This window comes from Castor canadensis, chromosome 10, assembly GCF_047511655.1.
Source record: "Castor canadensis chromosome 10, mCasCan1.hap1v2, whole genome shotgun sequence".
Classification (NCBI taxonomy): domain Eukaryota; kingdom Metazoa; phylum Chordata; class Mammalia; order Rodentia; family Castoridae; genus Castor; species Castor canadensis.
Window position 1 is genome coordinate 62,823,599 of NC_133395.1, and position 10,183 is coordinate 62,833,781.

A 10,183-nucleotide genomic window follows, 5' to 3' on the forward strand; every position below is an offset into this window, starting at 1 on the left:
ATTGGGGCGCAGCCTGGCGACTGGGCAACTGTGAAGGGCGGACGATTTGGAACCAGTTTTACAGTTCTTCCTGGGGCACCGGCGCGGGCAAGGGAGCCGTGACCCCGAGCGGATGGCCTTCTGGTCCCGAGATGCAGATGAAGCGGTGTGAAGGGTTGGGCTTTTTTTTTTGTTCCTAAAAATGCAACGAACAAAAAAAAAAGTACAACAATCCAAACCCGACCATGTTGTTGCCCGTCTGCTCAACTGGGAGACTTCCTTCCCCGGAGGCTGGGCCGGGGACAACGCGCGCGCAGTGGCCGGTCGCCTTCCAGGCCCGTCGGCGCGGTGACGGCGCGCAGCCCTGGAAGGGAGGAAAGCGAGCCCCGCCCTCAGCGGGCCGGGCCGGAGCGGGCGGAGACGGCGGTTGGCGACGCCGGAAGGCGGGGGCGGAGCCTGGCTGGCGCTGAGGAGGGCGGGGCCCGGCGGCGCGGCGCGGCGGGTCCATTTTTTGCGGCCGTACTGGGTGTCTGCTGCGCCGTTCCCACAGCTGGCGGCTCTGCGGTCCGCGGAGCGCCCCGCGGCCGCGGAGGTCCGAGATAAGTAGCTTCTGCCCGGTCCCCTCGAAGGAGGAGGGGAGACCCAGGCTGCAGGCAGGGCGGGAGGCGACGGGCGGGCGCGGGCGCTTCGTGGGTGGGGAGTCAGCGTGCGGGAGGGCTGCCGCCGGGGCCCGGGTCAGCCCGCTCCTCAGTCCCGGCGCGCCTAGAGGAGGCGGCGAGCGCCAGCGCGGTCGGGGCCGTGCCCAGGCCGAGAGGTGGCGGCGCCGGGGAGGCGCTGGGACAAAGACGCCGGCCCTCCCTCGCCCCGCCCTCTGTTCTTGCTGGCTGGCTTTATCTGTGGGGGCGACTGAAAAATTTGAGGGTAAAGCATGCAGACTCCGTGGATGACACCAGCCTCTTTCTCCTCTGCAGCGGCCTCTGGTTTGTCAGTGAGCACGTGAAAGGAAAGCCTGGTGGCTTTGTCCTGGGGAACAGTGCCTGCCCAGTGCATCTGCCTCCGGCCACAGAGGTAACCCCGCACCGCACCCCCCACGCCCACAGAAAAGCGCCCCGCTGCACGAGGCCCCCGGAGCCCTAAACTGAAGCTGCCACAATATCCTTGTTCCCGTCCACTTCTCTCATTGGGGCCTTTGTTCTCGTCACGGTCTGTCAAAACTCAAAATACAGAATCCACGCTCGACAGGTCTTTGTGAGATAGAATTCTTATTTACTATGAAATAATAATTTCTAATCATTTTAGAAGCTTATATCAGAAGATTTATATTGCAAAGAAAGACACAGGTTTCAGCAGCTTTTTTTATAGTTTTTTTTTTTTTTTCTTCCTTCTCCTTTTTCTTGCCTGGTGAATTGTCAGGCAGACTGTAGATCAGGGCTTGAGTTCTCTATAACTCTATAGACCTCTGTGAATTAGGCACCTTATTTTATTATTGTTTATTATTATTTTGATGGGACTGGGCTTTGAGCTCACAAAGCAGGCACTCTATCACTTGAGCCACACCTTCAGCTCACATAATTAGGAATTTTAAAAGTAGAATTTCATTTACATAGGCCTTCCCTCTAGTGGAACCTCATAGAGCTGTTGATTAACTGGATATACTAACTGGCTGTACTTCTTTCTTGCACAACTAGTAGAAGATTCAGTTCTTGTTTTAAAATTATATTTACTTTTTTTTTTTTGCCAGGGCCTGGGGCATGCCAGGCAAGTGCTCCACCCCTAAAGATACATTTTGTCAGGCTCTTGTATCCTTTCTGAAAACACAGACACAGTTTTTTTGGTACACACACACACACTTTTTGGTACCTGTCTTAACACACACACACACTTTTTTTTTGGTACCTGCCGACTTCACACACACACACACACTCTCTCTCTCTCTCTCTCTCTCTCTCTCTCTCTCTCTTTTTTTTTTGGTACCTGCCGACTTTACTAAACCTCCCTGGCAAGTCCTTCCAGAACATCAAGCTGTTCTTTCCATTCTACATAGTTATGGTAACGTCTGATCTGGGATTACAGCTGTGAGCCACAGTCCCCAGGCCCTAACCTTCCTTCTTGCACAGCTTGTGTTGAGATAGGCTCCCCTGCTTTCATGACTTGTTCCTGATACCCTATTTGGTGGGTGGTTGTTTGTTTTTGCCAGTAGTGGAGTCTGAACTCAGGTCTTTGAGCTTGGCAGTGCTCTATGACTTTAGTCATGCCTTCAGTGCTGAAATCACTGTTGAAGAGAGTACAGCTCTGTTAGGCTCTTTTTTGTTAATGCTCATTCACTAACATAACATCTTAACTGTGTATTTACAGTTTTCACAGCGTTTGTTCACACATTATTAAATAGCTTACATTTATACAGTTTAGCTTACAAAATTCTCACACATTACTTAATTTTTTCCAGTAACGTAATGAAATACTATAAAAATCCTCATATCTGAAGGGTAAAACTGGTGCTTAAACCTAGAAACAGGTTTTGTGCTCTTTCCCCTTCACTGGAGTGCCTCCTATAGCTTAATTTGTAAGAAAGCAAAGGATTTTAGGAGATATTTTTTAGAAAAGCCTATGATTAAATGACATCATTCTTTAAATAAGGACACTGAATTATTTTTCTTTTTCTTTGGTGCTGAGGATTGAGCCTATGCCTTAAGCATGCTACACTGCCGGTCCCTAGGATTACTAAATTTTTCTTGCTTTTTTTTTGGGGGGGGCAGTACTGGGGTTTTGAACAGGGCCCCACACTTGTTAAGCAGGTGCTCTATCACTTTAGCTGTGCCTTCAGCCTTTTTACTTTAATTTTTTGGATATTTTTGTCTGGGCTTACCTTGGACTGACATTCGCCAACCTGTATATACCTGGAACCATAGTAATGTACTGCCACATCTAGCTTTTATTGGTTGAGATGGGCTCTCACTAACTTTTTGCCAAGGCCTCAAACCTTGGTTTCCCCCCATTTCTGTCTCCATGCCTGTGGGGGGAAGCGGGAGCTGTCTGTTTTACTCATAAAGTTAGGTATTTAGCTAAGATAGTTTTACGCCTAGTATTTCTATTTTCCTATCCCTCTAACTTACTACCATCTGTTCTGAAGATACATAATACAAAGATGCATAGTAATGTTAACTGCCTTATTATATTTTTTAATGTGTAATAATTCCATATTAAGAACAATAGTTTTGAATAAGATTCATGTAGTAATTACCCAGACCTTTACTTGCAAGAAACTTTAAATGTATCAAAAGCAAGAGATTCTCCCTGCCCCAAATATCCATCTTGCAGATTGTATATCCCCCTTTAAGTATCTCTCTCAGCTTACATATTTTGCTGAACTACTTGAAGTCTCAGACATCAGGTCACTTATTTTTAATGTGTCTCTAAAAGAAAAAGAGGACTTTTTTATGCAGCATAATTCCATATACAATTTCTTACCTAATGTCACAATGGCACTGTTACATTTAACAAAATTAACCATATTTTCTGGGTGTTAAGAATTCTTACCACCCATATTCAGCTTTCTATGACCATCTCACAATGTATTTTATAGTACATTTGATGGAAGCAAGGTGCCACAAGGTCAACTGCATCTGGCTCTGAGTCTCAAGTTCCTTTTTTAGTGCAGTTCCTCCCTTCCAGGTTGATTTCTTAAAACTTACTTATTTTATATATAAGTTGTGCAGAGGTATAAATTGTTTTATATTTTAAACTCAGCTAAGTATGGTACAAATGTGTCTTGTTCTTAGTTTTTTATTAAGCTTCATAAAGGTCTGGTAACCTGTTTGCCTGACTGGCCTTGAACATTGATCCTCCTAATCTCAGCCTCCCAAGTAGCTAGGATTACAGGCAATGAGGTACCAGTGCCTGGCCTTTTCCAACTTTCCATGTTTGTTTTGAGACAGGGTCTTGCCATGTAGCCTGGATTGGCCTCAAACTTGCCAAACTTCTGCCTCCTGTGTTCTGGGGTTATAGGCGTGCACCACCACATCTGGCTAGACTCAATACTTAACTATTGAGCTGGAGGGATGGCTCAAGTGGCAGAGTGCCTGCTAGCAAGCATGAGGCCCTGAGTTCAAACTCCAGTATCTTTGTCTCTTCTCCCCCCCCCACAAAATAGAAGTATGAGGCTGGGTTTGGTGGCTCATGGCTGTAATCCCAGCTACTTAGGAGGCAGGGATAGTAATCAGATGGTGGTTCCAGGGCAGTCTGGCAATCTCACAGAACAAAGCTGGCACATGGTAGTACATCTGCAATTCTAGGTATGCAGGAGGCAGAGGTCACTGGCCTGAAGCAAAAGTGTGAGACCCCATCTGAAAAATAACTAAAATAACTAAAAATAACTAAAGCAGAAAGGGCTGGAGGGCATGGCTCAAGTGGTAGAGCACTTGCTTAGCAAGTCCAAGGCTCTGAGTTGAAACCCTAGAACTGCCAGAAAACTGTATGGCATGAAAATGAGGTTGACTTTTTTTTTCTAGAGGTGGTGGACAACTAGCATATGTTTAATTATTTTGATTGTTGATACAAAACAAAACACTTGGGAAATTTTAACTTGATGGGATAATAAATTTCTGGATGGGATAATAAATTTAGACTTTCCTGGTATTGAGGGAGAAATGAATTTAGGAAAACTTGCTTGTTGTACACTTAATTTGAAGTTTAGCAGTGAAAAACAATTTTGTTTATGTAAAGTTTCTTTTTTAATAGTTCTATTACCTTTTGAATTAGCACACACTAATGATGCTAAGGGTTTTCATTGTGATGACTCAGTTGTGTGTACACTGTACCCTGAACAAGGTCACCCCCCCGTATAAAGTTCTTTTATATTGGGTAAATACTAAGCAAAAAAAGAGATGGAAGGGATGTATGCTTTAGTTTACATCTAAGGTGTGAGCAGCTGACTTCAGATTTTATGTGTCATCATGCTTTAAGAAACTTAACTTTCACAAGATTTAAAAAGCTTATGTATTTTCCTTTAAAACTTTTTTTTTGTTGGTACTGAAATTTGAACTCAGGGGTTCACGCTTGCTAGGTAGGTGCTCTACCACTTGAGCCACTCTGCCAGCCCTTTTTTGTGTTGGGTATTTTCAAGATAGAATCTTGCAAACTGTTTGCCTGGGCTGGCTTTGAACTGTGATCCTCCTGACCTCTGCCTTCTGAGTAGCTAGGATTACAGGTGTGAGCCACCAGCACCCAGCCCTTTATAACTTTTGAGGCAACAAAAGTTTTGTTTCCTGCTATGGTTTCTTGGATCAGGCTAATGTATCTCAATTTTCTCTAACAGGTACTAGGAAATAGTCATATAATTTTGTCCTAGAGAAAGTTTTGAGTATAAAGGAGGTGTAAATATAAGGGAAGAAAAAAAATGTTTAGTTTTGAAAATGAATGAAGATAATCTTTTAACTTTTAAAGGAGAATTTGTGAGCTGTCTCATTAAAAGTGGAACATGGGAATCTGTTGTAATTTTGATGTTTTTTTTTTTTCTTCTTCTTGTACTGGGGATTGAATCCAGGGGCTTGTCCATGCTAGACAGGCATTCTACCCCTGAGCTATATTCCCAGCCTGTTTTTTCTTTTTGTAGGATTGGGGTTTGAACTCAGGACTTTGCACTTGGAAAGCAGGTGCTCTTCCGCTTGAGCCACACCTCCAGTCCATTTTGCTCTGTTTATTTTGGAGATGGAGTCTCATGAACTGTTTGCCCTGGCTGGCCTCTAACCTTGATCCTCCTGATCTCAGCCTCCCAACTAGCTAGAATTACAGGAGTGAGTTGCTGGTGCCCAGCTCCATTTTTTTTTCTTTAAAGACTTTACAAGTAATATTTTCCCCTCGGGTTCATTTTCAGAGCTGTAAGTTGATTATGACTTTGAGATGACTGTTTTATTACTTCTAAATTTTCCTGTGTGTGACATTTTCTGCTTTTCACTTTTGATCATACTTGATGCCTTAAAGTTCTTTTTGGCCCCTATTTCAGCACCCTTCTCCATTTTCTCCAAAGTTTCTCTTTGCCTCCTCTTCATCCTAACGACTTAGTGTATCCTTTGTTTTCCACTTGCTTATTTAATGTTCTTGGATAGAGTTCTCTGAAAATATTAACCTTGTGAAAAAGAATAAATGAGGTTTACTTTATTGAGTATTGCCCCCACTACTTTATTGTTTCTGCTGCCTCCTTGAAAATCAGGCTTTTGTGTAGGATTCTCAGGAGACAGGTGGCAGGATAGTGGAGGTGACAGTGTGGGGAGCAGGACTAGTTACAGTCAGAATACTTCACAGCTGCATGGTAACTTCTCTTAGCACACTAATCTTAGTTTTTAGAGCCATTCTTTTCCCAGTGCTTTTCAAAGGTTAATGATTTTGAAAATCCAGCTAATTATGTGGTTTTGTCATAGGGCATTAAATTTGAGATAAAGTAATGGTTACCACAATTATATAAAATGTAAATATATCTTACAACCTAATATAAAGCCGTAAACTGTCCTTGTAAGCTCAGCTTATCTTTTAAATACATTTTCCTTCTTGTACCAATGAAGACTGTTAAAACTTATTTTAACAGTATTTAATAACAGAGGGGCTGGGATGTGGAGCTCAGTGGTAGACTATCTGCTTAGCAGGTGTAAAGCTCCTCTCTCCAAGTTATTGTATAATAGGATGGTTTATAAATTATGAGGCCCTTCTTTATTATTGTGGTAATATGGTAAGTGTCTGATTAAACTGTGAAGAAATTGAGCACTGTTTTTGGTTTTAAGTCTTACGGATGAATGTACATTTTAAAAATAATGAACTTTTAGCAGGGTGCCAGTAGCCCATACCTATAATTCTGGCTATTTGGGAAACTGAGATTGGAGGATCGAGGTTTGAGGCCAATCCAGGAAAATAGTTTGCAAGATTCTATCTCCAAAATAACCATAGTAAAATGGACCAAAAGTGTGGTTCAAGTGGTAGAGTGCCAGCTTTGCAAATACAAAGCCCTGAGTTCAAACCCCAATCCCACCCCACCCCCACCAAAAAAAATTTCATTGAGTAGTCTGTACATCAGGGGTCTCATATATATTGGCTTTAGTACTAACGCTCCTTTAGAGATTGAGGATCCTAAGAGCTTTTGTTTATGTGTATACTGTCTGTAATTACAGAAGTTAAATTTGTATAGCTATAGATATTAAAACTTGAAGACTTTTAAAAATACTAATTTAAATAACAGTGATAAACCCATCACATGTTAACAAATACTTTAGGAAAAATTTTCCCAAACAAAATTGTGAGAAAAGTAGTATTCCTTTATATACTTGCAGATTTCTCTCTTTTTTTAGAGTGGCGGTAGGCCAGGCTGGACATTGAATTTAGGGTCTTGTGTATGCTAAGAAACATGTTTTCTAACCACTGAGTTACATCCCCAGCCCTGAATGGTTAGTTAATAGAAGATATCTGTAGTTGTCTGCTTCTACATTTGAGCTGTTTGAGTAAACTATTTTGCTTGAAATACACAAAGAAAAATCTGGCCTTACACACATCTATAGTTGTAAAGGGAGTAATATTTTAATAGCCTTTGCAGATACTATATTAAAAGTGAGCTTATAGTAGTTTCTTTGTTATAGTACAGATATGAAATCTTATTTGGGAGCCTGTTGGTTTTTCTTATGCTTTATTTTTTTGTTTTTGTGATGTTGGGATTGAACTCAGGGAGGCCAAGTGCTCTGCCATTGAGCTACATTCCTAGTCTTTTCTCATATTTTAAATGGATCATTTACCCGTGCATGACTCATAACATTATCCATTGGTGACTTGAAAATCTCCATTCATTTGTGTTATGCAGAAATCCAGATACTGGTGTACTTCATTATGTAATTCTCCTCCGAAAAGATAGCCCTCACATTTACTAGTATCCCCACCCATCGCATTAGAAGTCTTTTTTTTTTTTTTTTTGGTACAGGGGCTTGAACTCAGGGCCTCACACTTGCTATGCACATGCTCTGCCACTTAAGCCACTCTCCCAGCTGAGAAGTCTTTAATGGGAAGCTGTCAAGCTCATAAATAGCAAATACATGTAGTTCTCAAGTAAAAAGGCAATATTTTTATTGGCAAGGAATACTGTCATTTGTTTTTCTTAAAGTTACGAGCTCATTTTGTATCAACATGTAGCAAAATTACGAAAATAGTTTTGACCTCACAAATTCTCTGAAAGAGGGACACAGGTTTTCACCCATCACATTTTGAGAAATGGATGCTATGGGTGATTGATAGAATGGTTTGATTGCTCTTGTGTTTAAAAACAACACAAACATTTAATTCTCTTGGCAAGACTGAATTGCAGTTCTGTTGGGCTTTTTACCTATGATTTTATAATTGTAATCTTGCCTCTGAAAAAGTATGTGGATTCCTAATAAAAGTCTGCACAAGAGTACATGATTGAATTTGTATTTCTGTGCTTATTTTAAATAGCATACCATTTAATATTTGTGGGCCCAAAGTAAAGGGCTCATTCTGTTACAGACACTGAGAAGCTTTGTTTCTGACAGCTTGTAGTCAGCTCTCTGTTTTACAACAATTGGCGGGTCCTGCTGGCTCAACTTGCAGTTGTCCTAGTCCTAACCCTGTCCTAGCCAGACTGTTGTTGGAAAGCCCACACAAAGGCCTTGTGTCCAGGGTGTCCTACTAACAAGGAGCATATTCTCGTTCCAGTAGATTAAATCTGCTTCGGTGTGCATTCCCGTCCCAAATTTCTTACTTCCTTTGGTTAGTTATTTCAGTAATAGGTCATTCTGATATGAAGATAGCCTTTTTTAGTTATTACATAGTCCTAGTGGAGGGGATTACCAGAGTAAAATAAATTGTTTCTTTCTCTGTGATAGGATGTGATGGAGCTGCTTGAAGAAGATCTCACATGCCCAATTTGTTGCAGTCTCTTTGATGATCCTCGAGTTTTGCCTTGCTCACACAACTTCTGCAAAAAATGCTTAGAAGGTCTCTTAGAGGGAAATGTGCGGAATTCATTGTGGAGACCATCCCCATTCAAGTGCCCTACGTGCCGTAAGGAAACTTCAGCTGCGGGAGTTAATAGCCTGCAGGTTAATTACTCCCTGAAGGGTATTGTGGAGAAGTATAACAAAATCAAGATCTCTCCCAAAATGCCAGTGTGCAAAGGACACTTGGGGCAGCCTCTCAATATTTTCTGCCTAACTGATATGCAGCTCATCTGTGGGATCTGTGCGACTCGTGGTGACCACACCAAGCATGTCTTCTGTTCCATTGAAGATGCCTATACTCAGGAAAGGGATGCCTTTGAGTCCCTCTTCCAGAGTTTTGAGACCTGGCGTCGAGGAGATGCTCTTTCTCGCTTGGATACCTTGGAAACTAGCAAGAGGAAATCCCTACAGTTACTGACTAAAGATTCAGATAAAGTGAAGGAGTTTTTTGAGAAGTTACAACACACATTGGATCAAAAGAAGAATGAAATCCTGTCTGACTTTGAGACCATGAAACTTGCAGTTATGCAAGCCTATGATCCAGAGATCAACAAACTCAACACCATTTTGCAGGAACAACGAATGGCCTTTAACATTGCCGAGGCTTTCAAAGATGTGTCAGAACCCATTATATTTCTGCAACAGATGCAAGAGTTCAGGGAGAAGATCAAAGTAATCAAAGAAACTCCTTTGCCTCCCTCTAATTTGCCCACAAGCCCTTTATTGAAGAACTTTGACACTAGTCAGTGGGAGGATATAAAACTAGTAGATGTGGATAAACTTTCTCTACCTCAGGACACTGGCACATTCATTAGCAAGATACCCTGGATCTTCTATCAGTTATTTGTGGTAGTCCTAATGCTTGGACTCCTCATTTTCTTTGGGCCTACCCTTTTCCTAGAATGGTCCTTACTTGATGAATTGGCAACTTGGAAAGACCATCTTTCAAACTTCAGTTCTTACCTTACTAAATCATCTGTTTTTATAGAACAGTCAGTTTTTTATTGGGAACAAATGACTGATGGGTTTTTCATTTTCAGTGAAAGAGTCAAGAATTTTACATTGGTGGTACTGAACAATGTGGCAGAATTTGTGTGCAAATATAAACTATTATAAAATCTGTATCAACTATGTAGTTTTTTTGGGGGTGGGAGGGTAGAAGTTGTTAGAGAACAGAATAATCAGATTTAGTCTAGATTCCAGTCATTTTCTTCCAA

At 41.7% G+C, this 10,183-nt stretch overlaps 2 protein-coding genes across 9 annotated transcripts in view; one reads left to right on the plus strand and one right to left on the minus strand.

Moving 5' to 3' along the window:
• The window catches only part of Trim13 (tripartite motif containing 13), a 56,570-nt gene extending 46,480 nt beyond the window's left edge, over nt 1–10,090 (plus strand). For 4 of the 6 annotated variants that reach the window (XM_074043436.1, XM_074043437.1, XM_074043438.1 and 1 more), the window contains 2 exons: nt 951–1,047; nt 8,853–10,090. In XM_074043436.1, coding sequence (XP_073899537.1) covers nt 8,859–10,082 — 1,224 coding nt within the window. In that variant the 5' untranslated portion in view covers nt 951–1,047; nt 8,853–8,858 and the 3' untranslated portion in view covers nt 10,083–10,090. Of the gene's footprint in view, nt 1–452; nt 572–950; nt 1,048–8,852 lie in introns of those variants that run through there. The other 2 variants (XM_020186335.2, XM_074043435.1) reach the window with 2 other exon arrangements.
• The window catches only part of Spryd7 (SPRY domain containing 7), a 173,073-nt gene that overhangs the window by 63,973 nt on the left and 98,917 nt on the right, over nt 1–10,183 (minus strand). The gene's annotated exons all lie outside the window — the stretch shown is intronic.